The sequence below is a fragment of the Chlorocebus sabaeus genome, chromosome 11, assembly GCF_047675955.1.
Source record: "Chlorocebus sabaeus isolate Y175 chromosome 11, mChlSab1.0.hap1, whole genome shotgun sequence".
Classification (NCBI taxonomy): Eukaryota; Metazoa; Chordata; class Mammalia; order Primates; family Cercopithecidae; genus Chlorocebus; species Chlorocebus sabaeus.
Window position 1 is genome coordinate 106,917,512 of NC_132914.1, and position 19,279 is coordinate 106,936,790.

At 52.5% G+C, this 19,279-nt stretch overlaps 1 protein-coding gene and 1 long non-coding RNA gene across 5 annotated transcripts in view; one reads left to right on the forward strand and one right to left on the reverse strand.

The window, feature by feature from the left end:
* Window positions 1–304: 304 nt before the first annotated feature.
* TRPV4 (transient receptor potential cation channel subfamily V member 4) overlaps window positions 305–19,279 on the reverse strand; it is a 51,923-nt gene continuing 32,948 nt past the window's right edge. Inside the window, exons 5-16 of one of the 4 annotated variants that reach the window (XM_073021079.1) lie at window positions 18,223–18,363; window positions 16,244–16,542; window positions 14,136–14,315; window positions 11,898–12,056; window positions 11,500–11,592; window positions 11,094–11,167; window positions 10,248–10,413; window positions 9,961–10,027; window positions 5,970–6,286; window positions 4,261–4,388; window positions 1,550–1,671; window positions 305–545 (exon numbers count right to left, since the gene is read on the reverse strand). In XM_073021079.1, the coding sequence (XP_072877180.1) occupies window positions 445–545; window positions 1,550–1,671; window positions 4,261–4,388; window positions 5,970–6,286; window positions 9,961–10,027; window positions 10,248–10,413; window positions 11,094–11,167; window positions 11,500–11,592; window positions 11,898–12,056; window positions 14,136–14,315; window positions 16,244–16,542; window positions 18,223–18,363 (1,847 nt within the window). In that variant the 3' untranslated portion in view covers window positions 305–444. Of the gene's footprint in view, window positions 1,005–1,549; window positions 1,672–3,913; window positions 4,115–4,260; window positions 4,389–5,969; window positions 6,287–9,960; window positions 10,028–10,247; window positions 10,414–11,093; window positions 11,168–11,499; window positions 11,593–11,897; window positions 12,057–14,135; window positions 14,316–16,243; window positions 16,543–18,222; window positions 18,364–19,279 lie in introns of those variants that run through there. The other 3 variants (XM_008004647.3, XR_012094591.1, XM_073021080.1) reach the window with 3 other exon arrangements.
* On the forward strand, window positions 12,080–16,213 carry LOC119623832 (uncharacterized). Its single transcript, XR_005239865.2, has 3 exons — window positions 12,080–13,712; window positions 13,815–13,876; window positions 14,480–16,213. It is a non-coding gene; the product is annotated as an uncharacterized lncRNA (long non-coding RNA).

A 19,279-nucleotide genomic window follows, 5' to 3' on the forward strand; every position in this document is an offset into this window, starting at 1 on the left:
CCCTGCCAACTTGACTCTCCCTGACCAGCATTATTACCCCCACCAGCATCACCCTCCTCCCCTCCCTCCACCCCCACCTTCCCTACAGCCACCTCAGCCACCTCTCAGGCCACCATCACCATCACAACCACCCAGTCCAGCCCCCAACCACCAACACTCTAAATGCCTGCAGGCCAGCACTTCTGCCCTCACTCTCACCCCTGCCCCTGGCTCCCCCTAGGCATTTCCTAGCTCTCCCATCTCCGTCGCTGTAGTCTCATGCCTGTTACCATCCCTCCCACCCCCGCCATCGTCCTGCCATCTCTACCATCAATGAAAAAACATTTATTGAGCACCAGCAAATCCCAGACACTCTACAGAACATATAGAAGGCACGGCCCCATGCCGAGGGCCACAGCCCCCTTGTAAAGCTGCCACGTTGCCAAAAATGGTGGCACATGCAGCTCAGGCGCAGGCTGAGGCTGGGGCTTGGCTGGGCAATGCACTTGGAACGGGGTCCTGAGGCCTCTGCCAGGTTCCAGCTGGGGCGGGGGTCACGTCGCTTCCTGAGAGCAGAGCAAATAAATAATGGAGAGGCAGGGGCAGGGGCCTGAGCCCCATGGTGGAGGGGCTCTGGCGTTGGCTTATGTGACTCCATAGGAGCAAGACAGGTGGCCGGGAGCCCCCACCCCAGGGTGGGGAGGCAGAGCCTGGGGACCAGAGGGTCCTGGGGCCTCCCTGGCACCTCCACTGGGCCCTCGCCTCTGGGGCCAAAGCAGGGTGTGGGGGGACACCCCAGAAGGCACTGCTGAAATGCGGCTAGACTAGAAATGGACGGGCAGAGAGGCTGGAGCTGGGCTGCAGTCCCTAGAGCGGGGCGTCATCAGTCCTCCACTTGGGGGGGTAACCCTGCTGGTGGCCGTCACAGCGGGGGTTCCCCATGCTGTCCAGAGGCACCACGACCTCGTCCGGGTTCGAGTTCTTGTTCAGTTCCACCACGCGGGGTACCACCGAGGACCAGCGATCTGCACCGCGAGCACATCAGAGGGAGGGGTTGGGGGTTGGTGGAGAGACAGCGTGCATATATTGAGTGCCTACTGTGTACTGGGCACTCCACAGTGCTCTGAAGGGGTGGGGGGGTGTGTGACTATGCTCATTTTACAGAGGTTGAAACTGGGGCTCAAGAGAGGTCAAGGTGCCTCCCCAGGAGAGAATGGAGGAACCAGGATTCAAGCTTGGAGCCGAATGCCCTGAGTGCCTGTGTCCTCTCCAGCTTCATCTCGCATGCTAATGGCTTACTGGACAAACACGCAGGTTTTCTCCACACGGGGATGGCTGAGGAGCTCGTCCTCCCTCCCCAGGCCAGCTCATGTCAACAGTAGGGATGGCCAGGATGAAGCCATGTAGGTGAGGTACCCCAGGCACTCACGGGCAGCAGAGGAAACTCAGGGGCACACTCTCTCATTCTGCAGACAGGGACACTGAGTCCCGGAAAGGAGCAGGACTGCTCAAAGCAAATTCGTGATGAGAAGGGACTGGGGCTCCCCTCTGCACCCACCCTTCCACTCACCCCTGCGGAGGCGGCCCACGGTGTGTGAGAAGCCATAATACTGGTAGGTCTCATTCTTGCCCGGGTCCTCGTTGATGATGCCCAAGTTCTGGTTCCAGTGAGACCAGTTCACCTCATCCACCCTGGTGGGGCCCAAGCAGAGGGTCATGGGGAGCCCCACAGAGATGTTCCCCATGCCACCATCCCCAGCACACCCTCCTATTTTTTTATTATGGTAACATTTACGTAACAAAACTGGGCATGGTGGTTCATGCCTGCAATCCAGTACTTTGGGAGGCCAAGGTGGGTGGATCATTTGAGGTCAGGAGTTCAAGACCAGCCTGGCCAACATGGTGAAACCCCGCCTCTACTAAAAATACAAAAAAAAAAAAAAAAAAAATATTAGCGGGGCATGGTGGCCCGTAGTCCCATGGTGGCCTGTAGTCCCACCGACCCAGGAGGCTGAGGCAGGAGAATCGCTTGAACCTGGGAGGCGGTTGCAGTGAGCCAAGATCACACCACTGCACTCCAACCTGGGGGACAGAGCGTGAGACTCCATCTCAAAAAAAACAATTGGGGTGTATTTGTGTGTGTGTGTGTATGCACACACACACACAAAGTTGCCATCTTAATCATTTTTGAGTATACAATTCAGTGGCATTAAGCACATCCACATTGTGTGACCATCACTGCTGTCTATTTCCAAAACTCTTCCATTTCCCCAAGCAGAAATTTTTTTTTTTATCCTTCTTTTGAGACAGGGTCTCACTCCATTGCCCAGGCAAGGGTTCAGTGTCACTATCACAGCTCACTGCAAACTTAGCCAGGCTCAAGTGATCCTCCCACTTCAGCCCCCCGAGTGGCTGGGATTACAGGCATATGCCACCAAGCCTGGCTAAATTTTTTAAACTTTTTTGTAGAGATGGGATTTCACTGTGTTAATCTTGAACTCCTGGGCTCAAGCAATCCTCTTGCCTTGCTTCCCAAAGTGTTGGTACTACAGTCACCACGCCTGGCCCAGATAATATTTCACTGTACGCACAACCCACATTTTGTTTATCCACTCATTTGTTTTGACATATTATCTTTTTTTATTTTTTACATATTATCCTATCTATTCATTTTTGTTTGTTTTGAGACAGAGTCTTGCTCTGTCCCCCAGGCTGGAGTGCAGTGGCACAGTCTCGGCTCACTGCAACCTCCACCTACCAGGTTCAAGCAATTCTCCTGCCTCAGCCTCCCGAGTAGCTGGGATCACAGGTGCCTGCCACCACGCCCGGCTAGTTTTTGTATTCTTAGTGGAGACGGGATTTCACCATGTTACCCAGGGTGGTCTCAAACTCCTGACCTCAAGCAATCCTCCTGCCTTGGCCTCCCAAAGTGCTGAGATTACAAGCGTGAGCCACCACACCCAGCTAGGATTTGAGCTTTGGATTCAAACGGAACAGAGGCTGTGGGTGGTGGCTCACGCCTGGAATTCCAGCATTTTGGGAAGCTGAGGTGAGAGGATCGCTTGAGACCAGGAGTTTGAGACCAGCCTGGGCAACATAGCAAGAACCCCATCTCTACGAAAAAATTAAAAATTGGTCGGACATGGTGGCATGAGGAGGCTGAGATGGGAGGATTGCTTGAGCCCAGGAGTTGGAGGCTGCAGTCAGCTATGATCACACCACTGCACTCCAGCCTGAGCAACCCTGCCTCTAAAAACAAACAAAAAATGGAATTGAACTGATCAGCTGGCCTAGGAGGTGGGTGCTATTATTGTTCCCATTTCACAGATGAGGAAACTGACTTTGCCTGACTCCAAACATTCTGCTTATGCTCAGCCAGGTGCAGTGGCTCAGGCCTGTAATCCCAGCACTTTGGGAGGCTGAGGCAGGTGGATCACGAGGTCAGGAGATCAAGACCATCCTGGCTAACACGGTGAAACCCCGCCTCTACTAAAAATACAAAAAATTAGGCGGGCGTGGTGGCGAGCACCTGTAGTCCCAGCTACTCGGGAGGCTGAAGCAGGAGAATGGCATGAACCCAGGAGTCAGAGCTTGCAGTGAGATGAGATCGCGCCACTGCACTCCAGCCTGGGCGACAGAGCAAGACGCCGTCTCAAAACAAACAAACAAACAAACAAACAAACATTCTGCTTATGCTCTATGCTGACAACCACTTTAAAGAATGAATCAACTGAAAAGAAAAGATTCATGAAGGGGTTCACCTAAGAAGCTGGCACTCCCTGTGCCTCTGGAACACAGAGTTATTCTGCAGATGGGCTGGGTAAGGTCTCCAGCCCTGGAAACTGCAGATTCCTCAGCTTCCCATTTCACCCAAGGCACTAGAGCCCACCCCACTGTTTGCTAGATAGAGGGTGATGCTCTGAAATGAACCCACCATCGAAGTCTCTGCTTCCCGCTGAGCGAGGAACAGGGGAGCCTGTGGTGTCCCAATGTGCGTCGGGCACTGGCAGAGCACTTCTCATGTGCTGACCTGTCTAATCCGCACCACCAGCCTAGGAGCCCATGTGATCATTGTCTCATTTCACAGATGAAGAAACTGAGGCTGAGAGAGGTGGGCCGACTTGCCTAAGATCGCCTGGTGGAAATAAACTCTGCTTGGGCCTCTTGGGGCCTCAGTGGCTCCAGAAATTGCAATAGGTAGACGACGCTGGAGCAGCAGGGGCCCCGAGCCAGTGGGGACGGTTCCGCCCTGCCTGCCCGGCCCCACTGCCCCAGCCTCACCTGAAGCACCACCTGCGGTCGGGAGTGCCGTCTGAGCTCTTGCCCACAGTGACCATCTCCCCGGAGCGGAAGGCCTTCCTCAGGAACACGGGGAAGGAGCGCTCAATGTCCAGGATGGTGGTGGCCCACTGCGGAGAGGGAGGGTCAGGAGGGACCTCAGTGAGCCTCACAGCCCGCGCCTGCCGCTCTGATGGCGGAAATGAGACGAGCGGCCAGGGTGGGCCCAGAACTAGGCATTTACACTCCTACCGCCCCCTAGACACAGGATTTATAAACTCAAACACCCACAGGTGGCAGGCAGGAAAACAAATGGGTGAAACAAGATCAGGTGCAGAAAGGCTGCAGTCCAAGCCCCATCACACTGACACAGCAGTCGACACTCAGTGCTGAGAACATGAGGGAGGGGTGGTGACTGGGGCGAACAGGGAGCAAATGCCCCCATTTAAGGGGGTAGCTGCCACTTACCCCACCTGAGGGCTCCCAGGCAGGAATTCAGACCCTGCACTGCCTGGGGCTTCCAACTTTTCAAGAAAAACTGGAAATCTGGATTTCCACAGGGAAACTCTTAATTTTTAAATTTGCAGGTTTTTTTGTTTTTTGTTTTTTGTTTGTTTGGTTTTTTTAAATATAATGGTCTGAGGCTGGGTGGAATGGCTCACACCTGCAATCTCAGCACTTTGGGGGGCCAAGGCCCGCCGATCGCTTGAGCTCAGAAGTTCAAGACCAGCCTGGGTAACATGGCGAAACCGCATCTCTACAAAAAATACAAAAATTAGCCAGGTGCAGTGGTGCACACCTTAGTCCCAGCTACTTGGGAGGCTGAAGTCGGAGAATCACTTGAGCCTGGGAGGCAGAGGTTGCAGTGAGCCAAGAGTGTGCCATTGCACTCCAGCCCACAGGATGCCCAGTTTGCATCCTGTAATGCCCAGTGGGGAAAATGAGGCCCAATGAAGTAAGCGATACAGATAAAGGTTAAGAGCAGGCCAGAGTTGTTTCCCTCAGACCCAGTCCTGGGAGGACAACCTTGGGCTTTTTTTTTTCACTGCACCATTTTCCTGAAATTCACAATCAAAGTAAATATGGGTGCTGTATTCCTGGGCCATGGGGCAGCACTGTTTATTAGGACACCAGGTTTGTAGGCTGCATCTGGCCTGGGAGGGCTGTGATCCCAGTGCCTGCGCTTCCCAGGATTGTATAGAAAGTTTTTGGGAAGTAAAGGCTGCAGCTCCCTGGGGCCAAGGCAGCCCCCATCCCCACTGGTTTCTCCTCTAGGAAGCATGCTCACGGTTGCTAGTAAAAGACCCCCGTGAGAATGCTGACATCCCTGTGCTGGCGTGCTGGAGCACAAAAGCTGCCCCTGGGCTCAGCGTGGGACCCCTGCTGAAACGCTGATGCCCACTGAGCACCTTCTGAGCTGGCAGAAGTCACTCAGTCATGCTGGGTGGAGCCAACTGTGTCCTATGAGCTGAACCACAAGGAGAATCTGAGTCCACTGCTGGTGGCCAGGCAAGAAGCCACCTCGAAATTCATGAGGCAGCTCCGGGAAGTCAGCAGCAGCCTCTGATGCCCATTTTACAGACAGGGAAGTGGAGGCAGAATGAGAAGACATGGCTTGCTCAGAGTGGAAGGCCGAGGAAGCCAGTCGGGTGAGTGTCCTTGGAAGGACGAGGGTGGCCGGTGGGATGGGGCTGGGGGCCCTGGGGCCTCACCTGCAGCTTCCAGATGTGCTTGCTCTCCTTGGAGACCTGGCCCACCGTCTCACCCATGAGGGCAATGAGCATGTTGAGGAGCAGCACAAAGGTGAGAATGATGTAGGTCACCAGCAGGATGATGAAGACCACGGGGTACTTGGTGCTGCTCAGCATCTCTAGGTCGCCCATGCCGATGGTCAGCTTAAACAGGTCCAGGAGGAAGGTGCTGAAGGTCTCGCTGTCGCGGCACGAGGGGTAAGTGGGCACTGTGCAGTTGGTCTGGTCCTCATTGCACACTTTCAAGTTGGCGCACGGGTTCAGGAGGGAGACCAGGGCTGTGGGAGGGGTGGGGGTGGCACTCGCTGAGTGTGAGGACACACACAGAGAGGTGGAGGGTGTCATTTTCATTTGCTGGAGGGGAAAGCTGAGGCCTAATGAGGGGAGCACCCTGGCCCACACGCTGACCTGTGTCACCCTGCATGTCAGCCAAGCCACACCAAACCCAGGTCCTCCTGATCCCAAAGCCTTTGAAGCCTTTGCTCTTTCCATAAACTCTTGCTTATAGGAAGAGGTTTTCTCTTTCTCTCTCTCTCTCTCTCTCTCTCTCTCTCTTTCTTTCTTTCTGTGATGGGGTCTTGCTATGTTGCCCAGGATGGAGTGCAGTGGCTACTCACAGGCGCAATCCCACTACTGAAAAGCATGGGAGTTTTGACCTGCTCTGTTTCCAACCTGGGACAGTTCACCCCTCCTTACACAACCTGGTGGTTCCCTGCTACTGGGAGGGAAGAGGTTTTCAGGATGTAGTCCAGGGAAGGTCTCAGTTTTCCCCATCAGGGGACATTTGACAATGTCTAAAGACATATTGGGTTGTTACAACTGGGGGTGGGGGTGCTACTGGCATCAGGTGGGTGGAGGCCAGGGGTGCTGCCCAACACCCTACAATGCAGAGGATGGTCCCTGCCACTAAGAATGATCTGGTCTCAAATGTCAATAGTGTTGGGAAATCCTAATGCAACCTACCATTCTTAGAGGTACTGGGGGCTCTGGAATGTCCCTATTCCCAGGGGCAGACTCTCTCTCTGACAGTTTCCCACTGTACCCCAACCCAGAGAGGAAAAATGGGGGCTGAAACCAGGCACCAGTCCTGACTGTCCCTGAAGCCATGTTCTCTAAGGGGCCTCTCCTGTTCCAGACATCTCAAACTCATCATGGTTCTCCTTTCCTACTAAGCCCAGGTGAAGCTTCAGATTCCTTCTCAACACAGTTTGGCAGCAACAACCCGTCCCTAAACCAGCCAGGGAAAGGGGAGCATGAAGAAGAATCAGTCCCATCAGTCAGTGGGGCATAGAATGTCATATTGCCTGCAACCAGAGATCAGAGTATGCAGATTTCAACTCATATGCTAATGCTCTTCAGTTGTATAGCACCTTCTCAACAGAGGATTCTGAGACCTTGTCTGGACTCACCAGAAAAACTGTTCTGTGATCCATTAGTAATGTCTGCTATGGGCACCAAAGTGTGGGAAGAGAAGCATGTGTGTACTGTTTATGTCATGTCAGCCTCAGAACCGAGATCTAGTGCATCCTATAAGGAGAAGCCCTGTGACTGAGCTGACTGCTCAGCTGCTACTCTAACCCTTGTTTCTCCTCAGTTTCAATAACTAGGACTGCAGTAGGGTTGGATCGCTGACCTGAATCCCAAACCGCTGAACCCTCGACACTGTCTAGTTTTTCCAGTATGATCCCTGGAAGGGGAAAGCTGTACCCTGTCCCTATCTCCCCAGTGAAAACCACAATTCCACTTTCCCCCCAATAATCCACATAGAGCCTTGGCCACCGTCATGGGTTAAAATATCACCCTCATGAGATTCCTGTGCCAGGCTCGTCCCCAGATGAACCTGCTCAGATGTGAATGTGTCTGGGTCTAACCTGAGTCGGCCACTCCCCTTTGGATGCTGGGCATTGATGTCAGATCGCCCACCCCTCAGGGACCAGCCCAAGGACTTGGTCAGTTTCTCCAGCCCTGGTCCCTGGTCCTTCCCCCATGGCCCGTGCCACTGAGGTCCCAGAATGCTTCTGAGTGGCATCGTGACATCAGGGAGAAGGTGTATCAAAGGGAGCTGATGTCAGGCTTTAAGAAAATACCTGGGCTAGTAGTTTAATTATTACATTTTATCCTTCCATGTATCCATGCCCCTTCAATGTGGCTTTACAGTTTCTCCCACCAAGAAGTGGAGTCTAGGCCAGGCACGGCGGCTCGCGCCTATAATCCCGCACTTTGGGAGGCTGAGGTGGGAGGACTGCTTGAGCCCAGGAGTTCAAGACCAGACTGGGCAACATAGCGAGACCCTGTCTCCACCAAAAAAAAAAGGAAAAAAAAAAGAAATGACGTCTATTTCCCCATCCATTGAATCGAGGCTGGCCTTGGGACTTGCTTTGGCCAACAGAGTAAGACAGCAGTGATGCCATGCCAGGAGGTGTCCTTGAACACTTCTGCTCATGTTCTTGGAAGCCTAAGGCTACCATGTGGACAAGCCCAAGATAGCTGGCCAGAGATGAGTGACCACGTGGAAGATAGATAGCAAAGCCCCTCTAACCAAGTCCATACTAGCTAGACCGGTCAGCCGGCAGCCAGCCTGCCAGCTGACCACAGGCACAAGAGCCTGTAGGGATCAACCAAACCCGGCCCAGGGCAGCACAGCCACCCAGCTGACCCACCGACTCATAAGCAATAATAAGTTGGCCTGGTACAGTGGCTCACGCCTGTAATCCCAGCACTTTGGGAGGCCAAGGTGGGTAGATCACTTGGGGTCAGGAGGTCGAGACCAACATGGCCAACATGGTGAAACCCCATCTCTACCAAAAATATAAAACTTAGCCATGCATGGTGGCACACGCCTGTAATCCCAGCTATTCGAGAGGCCGAGGAAAGAGAATCGCTTCAACCTGGGAGGCAGAGGTCGCAGTGAGCCAAGAGCACCACTGCCATCCAGCCTCAGCTACAGAGGCCTTGCCACAAAAAAACAAACAATAATAATAATAATAACAACAAGTGGGTGCTATTTTAAGCCACTAAGCTTTAGGTGGCTTCCTTTGTAGCAATAGCTGACACTCCAGTTTTACCATTCACTAGCTTTTTTTCTTTTTTTTTTTTTTGAGACAGTCTTGCTGTGTTGCCCAGGCTGGAGTGCAGTGCTGCCATCTTGGCTCGCTGCAACCTCCACCTTCTGGGTTCAAGCGATTCTTGTGCCTCAGCCTTCCGAGTAGCTGGGTCTATAGTTGTGTGCCACCATGCCTGTCTAATTTTTGTAATTTTTGGTAGAGACAGGGTTTCGCCATGTTGGCCAGGCTGGTCTCAAACTCCTGACCTCAAGTGATCCACCCACCTTGGCCTCCCGAAGTGCTGGGATTACAGGCGTGAGCCACTGCACCCAGCCACCATTCACTGGCTTTTGAACTTGTGCTAGTTATTTAACCCTCCTAAGCCTCAGTTTCCTTTTCTGTAACAGGGGATAATAAAGGCACTTAGCTTACAGGCTTGTTGGGGGTCAAGGATGGAAACGTTACTTAGTCTAGTGCCTGGCACACAAATAAGAACTCAGTGGCCAGGCTATTGGCTCACACCTGTAATCCCAGAACTTTGGGAGGCCAAGATGGGTGGATCACCTGAGGTCAGGAGTTCAAGACCAGCCTGGCCAACAGGGTGAAACCCTGTCTTTACTACAAATACAAAAAAAAAAAAATTAGCAGGGTGTGGTGGCAGGAGCCTATAATCCCAACTACATGGGAGGCTGAGGCAGAAGAATCGCTTGAACCTGGAAGGTGGAGGTTGCAGTGAGCTGAGATTGTACCATTGCACTCCAGCTTGGACAACAGGAGTGAAACTCCATCTCAAAAAAAAAAAAAAAAAAAAGAACTCAGCAAGGCTGCTATTGTCCCCAGTATATCATGGCTACTGTTCCCGTCCTTGCACCACCCCTGCCAGGCCCACCTGAGCACCCAGAGCTCACCTGAAGCGTAGCCGATCATGAAGAGCAAGTAGACCAGCAGGAATCGGAAAAGGTCCTTGAAGAGGATCTAAAGACCCCAGTGGGATTATGGAGGCAAACAGGAGACATGTGGTTTCTCACTTTCGCCATTTCTCCATCTCCACCCTGGTCCCACCCCAGTGTCCAGAGCACGCCTCCTGCCCTCACGGTACCCGGCATCCTCAGGTCTACAGGCGCATAAGTGTGCATGTGGTGTGTGTGGCTCCCTCCAGGAACACACGAGTCCAGAGGGCCCTCCCAGCCCGTACCTTCTGGATCATGATGCTATAGGTCCCCGTCAGCTTCAGCCCACGGGTGAAGTAAAGGGCATTCATCCAGCCCAGGACCAGGGCAAAGACCATCACGGCCAGGTAGGCCTCAATCCCTGCCAGGTAGAGGGCTGCTGAGACGATCACCAGGACAGAGTAGATGAAGCTGCAGTGCAGCAGAGACCACAAGAGAGGCCAGAGGGGAGAGGGGACAATGAGGCTCTGGAGGGGGAGACAAGCCTCCAAGTCCTCCAATGCCTTCTAGACCCCCAGGAAAGAAACAAAGTGGATTAGCAGGGTTCCCCAGCTTTCTGTTAACAACAACATTCAATGAGCTGGCAATTAATCCTGAGGTCCCACAAGATTCTGAAGTGATGCCCCTTGGAATTGCTAAAGACAGATTTAGTGGTGTTCAGTGGAGACTTTGTGGCTAAGTGAATTTCATCGTTCTCCAACTCTAAGGGAAATGTGGAAGAGGTAACACACACGCAGTAACTCTCTCATCCTGTGTCCCAGGCAGACATCATTAATCAATCCCAACTCTTTCCCACTAAACACAGACACAGGTGCAAAATTCTTAACATGGCCCTTCAGGCAGACATTAGCAATTATTCACCAGCATAATTATTTCTATCCATGGTATATATGATAACTCCCTAGCAATCAGAATTTTTCTTTAACCAGAAAACCCTATTGTTTGTGGCTTTGTCCTGACTTTGGGTTAGAGCTGCCCAGGTTGGGTGGATTCATTCTAACAGAATCACCTCTTTCCTGAATCTGGATGACCTAGCAGCCCAAACCCACCTTCCTCACCCAAAACCTGCTGGCCCAGGGACCTCCACTTACTAGAGCAGCTGGAAGGAGCCATCAATGAAGAGAGAATTTACTCCAGGGCATTTCTTCATGAACAGGTCTTTGATCTGGAAGACAGGAGGGGGCACATGAAAGGGGTGGGGCCAGCAGGAAAGGAGAGGAGGAAAGAGGAGACAGAGAAAGGGACAGAAGATAGGGAGGCAGAGGCCAGTACAGAGAAAAGACAAAGGACTCTTTCCTGTTAGAAAAGGAGAAAAAAGCAGAGATGGAGAACATGGGATTGGAGGAGGTAGAAGAGAAATGGGAAAATAAAAAGAGGAAGGAAAGGAGAAGGACAATTTGGAGGAGAGAGAAGAGAAGAAGGAGAGAAAAGAGGTGCAGGAAGAGAAGAGGAAGAGGAGAGCAGGCAGAGTGGGGGGCACGGGGGCCAGGCACTCACGTTGGTGAAGAAGAACAGGACCCCAGTGAAGAGCGTAATGACCTCGCCAGCCAGCCGCAGGTAGTCCACCGTGGTGCGGTAAGGGTACGGTGGCTGGGGAGCAGCAAGGGCACACAGGTCGTCACCCGGCCCCTCCGACATCTGGCCCACAATCCAGATGTTCCCCCAGACCCAAAACATCTGGATCCCATGTAGCCTCCTCCTTCACTCTCTTGCTCCTGAGTCTCCCTCCTCCCAGCTCAGGGCCACCCCTGCATGTTGGAGGGCACCTCCCCAACCTGTTCCTAAACCTTCTCCAGTTCCTCCTACAGGGGATCCAGAGGGACGAGGTTGTGCCCCCGTCCTGCATGGCTCAGCCAGTGCCTGCCCCAGCCCCTGCCCGGTCCCTGGGCACTCACTGTGCCCTCTAGCGGCTGGTAGTAGGCGGTGAGGGTGAAGATGACCATGGCGCATAGGTAGGAGACCACGTTGATGTAGAAGGACACGGCCCCGAACTTGCGCCACTTGTCCCGCAGCAGTTCATTGATGGGCTCCACAGCCAGCATCTCGTGGCGGTTCTGTGACAGGCAGGGTGGTCAGGGGCTGCCTTCCTGAGGTGGGGGGTCCTGGCAGGCTGCCCCGGGTGTGCTTTCCCCCACCCTCCGCCCGGACAGCGCTTTCTCTTTCCATCCATTCCTCAGCTGCATTCAAGGATTCATGGGGAACTGGACAGATACTGAACATCAGCCCCAAGCTCCCACACTCACCATTTGAGATTCTGCCCAATTCTGCCTCAATGTACCTTTCCACCCTATTCTAGCATCACAGAACTCAGAACTGGAAAGTCCCTTAAAAGACATTTATTTTCAGGCAGGGCACGGTGGCTCACACCTGCAATCCCAGCACTTTGGGAGTCTGAGACAGGCAGATCACCTGATGTCAGGAGTTCAAGACCAGCCTAGCCAACGTGGTGAAACCCTGACTCTACTAAAACTACAAAAATTAGCCGGGCGTGGTGGCGCACACCTGTAATCCCAGCTACTCCTGAGGCTGAGGCAGGAGAATCACTTGAACCTGGGAGGCGGAGATTGCAGTGAGCCTAGATTGTGCCACTGCACTCCAGCCTGGGCAACAAGAGCGAGACTCCGTCTCAAAAAAGAAAAAAGGACATTTATTCTCATGGTTCCCAAACTCCAATCTGTGGATAGTACCAAGCTGTTGGCCGCAAAATCATCTATGTAGCTTGCTGCAAGTATAAATCCTGGCCTCCATTCTCAGAAATTCTGATTCAGAGAGAAAGATTGAGAAATTTTTGCCCAAAGATGATAAATGATTGACTTATCACAATTCTCCAATTCTGAACCCAGGGCAGCCATCAATAATTGAGCCCTGCACAATTGTATTCATACAGTTCCCTAGGTAGACACTACCAATCAATCAGTTTGCACCTGAGATGCTAAACCTGCTGCTACTGCTAATTTAAATCAAGATGGCCACTAATTCAAAAAATAAGAGAAATGAGGTCTTGCAAGGAAGCCAAGCTCACAGACCAGTAAGCCACAGGGCAGGGTTAGAAGGGTGACCACCTGCACCCAGTCCCCAGCATTTTCTGCTCCCTTTGTATAGCTTCCTAGCCCTTTAATGACTTGAGTTTCTCCATAATCATGATTTTTGCAATAACACAGCCACAGAGATGCTCTTGTAGTGTTATTCCCGATAGTTACAGGCAGAAACAAACCCAAGCGACCAACAATAACAGAACGGTTCATTTATGGTACATTTACATGCAGCGACAATATTACCAAAGAATATTTAAAACTACAGAATGATGTTCACAAAATATTGCTAAGTAGAAGAAAAAAAGCTTGTTTTGTTTTGTTTTGTTTTGTTTTGTTTTTTTGAGACAGGGTCTCCCTCTGTCACCCAGGCTGGAGTGCAGTGGCATGATCTCAGCTCACTGAAGCCTCGACCTCCCCAGGCTCAGGTGATCCTCCCACCTCAGCCTCCCAAGTAGCTGGGACTACAGGCTCGCACCACAACGCCCAGCTAACTTTTATTTTTATTTTTATTTTTGTAGAGACGGGGTTTCGCCATATTGCTCAGACTGGTGTCAAACTCCTGGCTTCAAGCAATCTGCCCAACTTGGCTCCCTAAAATGCTGGAATTACAGGCATAACCCACCACGCCTCGCTGAAAAAAAGAGCTTTCAAAAGTTCATATAACAACCACGAATGGTAAAAGCTGACATAATCTTTACTCTGTACCAGGCCATTTTAAAATTAACCTCTTTGGTCCTCCCAACAACCCCATGGGATATGCATGATCCTTATCCCCAGGTTACAAACGAGGAAGCTGAGACCCAGAGAGGTGGAGCCACTTGTCCTGAGACACACAGCATGTAAGTTACAGAGCCAGGATCCCAACCCAGTCCTACCTGCTCCAAAAGTCCACCTTCCCACAAGTCTTGCTCATTTCCTCACATGCCAGACACTGTTCTGGGCACTTAATTGGCACCTTCTCTTGCATTCAGCCAACAGGTCCACCATGTTGGGCCCTAGAGGCTGGGGCTTTCTCCCCTAGCCCAGCCCCAGGGCCCCATCCCTGCTCCCAGCCCTGCCCCTCCTTCCTCGCACCCCATGCCCTCTCCTGGAGCCCACCTCAATCTTGCTGTTGTACACCAGGATCTCCAGCACGGAGGCCTCTTCCCCACATGTGTCCAGGGAGGAGAGGTCATAAAGCGAGGAATACACTGGCCCGTAGGCCCAGTCCTTGAACTTGCGGGACAGGTGCCGTGTGTCCTCATCCGTCACTTCCCGCCGGATGATGTGCTGAAAGATCTACACAGGGGGCCAGGAGGGTCAGGGGGCTCACACTGGAGAGGTCCCCAGGGCTGGGCCCAGCTCAGCACATGACGCCTCCCCAGAAAACAGCTGAGCACCGGCTGCTGGAGGACCCCTTCCTCATCTTGTTTAATTCTTGCTCTTATTATCTTGGTTTACAGATAAGGAGTGGAGGCTGGGAAAAATGAAAGGTGTTCCAGAAGACACTTAACCAGTCAGCTGGAGCCAGACGGAACCTGAATGAGCCTTCAACATCTTAATTGTAATGAATATCTTCTTCATGCTGTTAAAATAGCAATGAATCCATCTTAATAATATGTGAATTATAATACTGACGATCATATGCGGTCCTTCCTGTTACCACTCCTTCCCTGGCTTACACACAGGGAAGCTGAGGCAGAGAGAGGGGTTGGGAATTGCCCAAGGTCAGGCAATGTTAGGCTTTGGGGGTTTGTTTTTGTTTTGAGACAGAATCTCACTCTGTCACCCAGGATGGAGTGCAGTGGCGTGATCTCAGCTCACTGCAACCGTCGCCTCCCAGGTTCAAGCAATTCTCCTGCCTCAGCCTCCTGAGTAGCTGGGATTACAGGTGCCCACTACCACACCTGGCTAATATTTCTGTATTTTTAGTAGAGACGGGGTTTCACAATGTTGGCCAGGCTGGTCTTGAACTCCTGACCTCAGGTGATCCACCCACCTCAGCCTCCCAGAGTGCTGGGATTACAGGCGTGATTCACCGTGCCCAGCCAGGATTTGGGGGGTTTTTTTGAGACAGGTTCTTGCTCTGTTGCCCAGGCTGGAGTGCAGTGGCACTATCACAGCTCACTGCAGCCTCAATCTCCTGGGCTCAAGTGATCCTCCCTTAGCCTCCCAAAGTGTTAGGTTTACAGACATGAGCCACCGAGCCCAGTCGAAGCTAGGATTTAAGCCGGAGCCTTTCTACTGCCTCAGGGTCCTAGAATAATTGCAATTTCAGTAATTTTTGCTACATTTTTATTTATTTATTTTTACTTTGGTTTTTATTTATTTAGGATCTCACTATGTTGCCCAGCCTGGACTTAAACGATCCTCTCACCTCAGCCTCCCAACTAGCTGGCATTACAGACATGTAAGTGAGCACTTATTGCCTCTCCTGGGCTCCTTCCTAAGAGCCTTATGTGGATACCGCATTTAATTGTCACAACACCACACCAGAGGGCACTCTTATATCCCCATTTTACAGACAAGGAAACTGAGGCACAGAAAAGGGAGATGAGATGTCTGAGGTCACACACTGGGAAGTGGTAGCCCCAGGGCTTGGACAGGTGCTCCTGCCTCTAGGGCACTCCAGACTTGGTTCCCAAACACAGTGACAGTGCCCCCCAGAGGACATTTCAGCAACGTTCTGGAGATAGTTTTGGTGGTCACAAGTGTAAGGGAAGGTGCTCCTGGCATCTGGTGGGTAGAGGCCCAGGATGCAGATCAATGTCTGGCAAAAGCACAAGATGGTCCCCACCACAAAGAACCTGCCGCCCAAAATAATCGTGCTGAAGTTGAGAACCCCTTCTCCAGGCCCCATGCTGTGCAGCCCAGAAAGGGGAAGGAACAAGGGCAGGGGCACTCAGCAGGTTCGAGGCTGGGAGCACTGCTGGGCTACAGCCCCGGGACTCACTTTCCTATCAGCGGCGCATCCTGGCTGGTGGGGGTGGAGTGGTGAACATCCAGTAGGGTGACATGAGGCAAGAGGCTCAGGGATGAAGCTAAGAAGCTTGGCTGGACACTAGGGAGCCATAGCAGGTTCTTGAGCTGGGACATCTGCACACTGGGGTTGGTGTGTTGGGAGGTGTGTGCACATATCAGTAATGAATACCAGCAGCAGACCCTCATGTGTGTGTGCAGAGGGGCACGAGTGGGTGGATCAGCTGTGCCCCCAGCTGTACACTCACCCCAATCTTGCCCGTCTTGGCAGCCATCATTAGGGGTGAGAGGCCATCGTTGTTGAGCACGGCCTCCAGGTTGCTGTCGGGGAAGAGGCGGGCACACTTCAGCAGCAGCAGGTCATACATCTTGGTAACGAACTTGGTGTTCTCACGGGTGTTGTCGGCAATGGCCACCAGCGCGTGCAGCACCGTGTTGCCCCGCGAGTCCTGGCGCCGCATGTCTGCCTTCTTGTGGGGGTTCTCCGTCAGGTAGTTGACAATGTGGGGCTGGTTGGTGCAGGCAGCCAGCGACAAGGGCAGCTCCCCTACGGGCCAGGGTGGAGGGTGGGAGATCAGCAAAGGGGGCCCACGGTGGGACTCTGCCTGCAGACACTCGGGGGATGGACACTGTGGCACTCTGAGGATGACGCCGACAGTACCAGCAGTGGATAGGAACTGCACGTTTCTCTGGGTGATGCCAGGGTGATAGGGTGTGGCTAGTTAAGGGCACAGCCATGCGAGTTGGAGGCTGTCAGGGACTGGACACATCCAATGATGGAATTATTATTATTATTATTATTTTTGAGACAAAGTCTCACTCTGTCGCCCAGGCTGGAGTGCAGTGGCACAATCTCGGCTCACTACAACCTCCACCTCCTGGGTGCAAGCAATTCTTGTGCCTCAGCCGAGTAGCCGGGATTACAGGCATCTGCCACCACACCTGGCTAATTTTTGTATTTTTAGTAGAGACAGGATTTCACCATGTTGGCCATGCTGGTCTCAAACTCCTGACCTCAAGTGATCTGCCCCCCTTGGCCTCCCAAAGTGCCAGGATTACAGGCGTGAGCCACCGTGCCCAGCCGATGATGGAATTCTCTGTGTGACTTTGTCCCTGAGCTGCACATAATGAGTGCCTTTAAGCAGGGCCAAGATTCAAAATATTTCATGAGTCCAGTGATGACAACAGCAGTGGTGGGCTCTGGGCCTGGTGATGTTGGACCCAGCATAAACCAGATTAAAGGACACAGACAATACAGAGCTGGGTGCTGACAACACAGCCCAAGGGCCTCTCATGATCCCCACGGCACAGCTGGGGAAGGTGAGGGAAGTGAGGTCACATGCCTGGAAAGTGCAGAGTGAGGATTTGGCTTTTTTTGTTGTTTTCTTTTTGCTTTTTAAAGACAGAGTCTTGCTCTGTTGTCCAGGCTGGAATGCAGTGGTGCAATCACAGCTCACTGCAGCCTCTAACTCCTAGGTTCAAGTGATCCTCCAGCCTTGGCCTCCCAAGCAGCTGGGACTACAAGCACATGACACCATGCCATCTAATTTTTTTTTTTTTTTTTGAGACGGAGTCTCACTCTGTCATCCAGGCTGGAATGCAATGGGGAAATCTCGGCTCACTGCAACCTCTGTCCCCCAGGTTCAAGCGATTCTCCTGCCTCAGCCTCCCATGTAACTAGGATTACAGACACCCACCATCATGCCCAGCTAATTTTTGTTATTTTTGTAGAGATGGGTTTTCACTATGTTGTTGGCCAGGCTGGTCTCGAACTCTTGACCTCAGGTGATCCACCTGCCTTGTCCTCCCAAAATGCTAGGATTACAGGCATGAGCCACCATGCCCAGCCATTTTTAAAATTTTTAAGAGAGACAGGGTCTTGCTATGTTGCCCAGGCTGGTCTCAAACTCCTGGCCTCAAGCGATCCTCCTGCCTTGACCTCCCAAAGTGCTGGGATGACAGGTGTGAGCCACCGTGCCTGGCTGGAGTGAGGATCTGAATCCAGGTCCATGGTGCCAAGTTCCCCAATGGCACTTACACCTCAGAGGCAAGGGCCCCGTGACTAAGACCGGTGTGCAGCCTGTGCTCCAGAGTGCTGTCTGCGCCCATGGCCAGAGTGGCCCTGGGTGTCTGGGGGATGGTCAGGGCTGCAGACACCAAGCAGTATCACGCTGTCTCCTGCCATCTTCTCCAGCATGCTGTCGGCCCCCACCACGGCCCTCCTTACCAAAGTAGAAGTAGCCTCCCTCATCCTTGGGCTGGAAGAAGCGCCCACGGGCCTGGGCGTGGACGTCAGCTCCTTGGGCCACGAGGAGCTCCACATAGTGTTTGCAGCGACGCTCGATGGCAATGTGCAGGGCTGTTTGACCTGGGGACAGGGGACAGTCATTCAGGGCCCTGGCGGGGCAGAGACCCAGCCAGGCTTGCTGGGGTGGGGGTGGGGTGCAGGATGTAGAAATTGGGGTGGGAAATGCAGGCAGATTCCTGCCCAGCAACACCCAAGGGCAGCAAATAGGCCCTTGGATATTCCCCAGGATCCATCGCAGAAGCAGAATCTCAAGCCCAAAGGATACCCAGTTTGTGGAATCCTGAATGTGAGAACTTTTTAGATTCATAAGATGCTTTAAAAATCCTAGAGGAGGCCAGGTGCAGTGGTTCACACCTGTAATCCCAGTGCTTTGGGAGACCGAGGAGGGAGATCACCTGAACCCAGGAGTTTGAGGCAAGCCTGGGCAACACAGTGAGACCCCATCTCTATAGAAGTTTTAAAAATTAGCTGGGCCTGGTGACTTACCCCTGTGGTCCCAGCTACTCAGGAGGCTGAGGCAGGAGGATTGCTGAAGCCTAGCAGTTCAATACCAGCCTGGGCAACTGATAAGGTTTGGCTCTGCGTCCACACCTAAATCTCACCTTGAATTGTAGTTCCCATAATCCCCCGATGTCATGGGAGGGACCCCATGAAAGGTAATTTAATCATGAGGGCAGTTACCCTCATGCTGCTTTGATGGTGAGTGAGTCCTCAAGAGATCTGAAGATTCTATAAGGGGCTTTTCCCCCTTTTGCTTGGCACTTCTCCTTCCTAGAACCATGTGAAGAAGGGTATGTTTGCTTCCTCTTCCGCCACGATTGTAAGTTTCCTGAGGCCTCCCCAGCCCTGTGGAACTATGAGTCAATTAAATCTCTTTCCTTTATACATTATCCAGTCTTGGGCAGTTCTTTATAGTAGCATGAGAACAGACTAATACAACAACATGAGACCCCGTCTCTACAGAAATTTTAAAAAT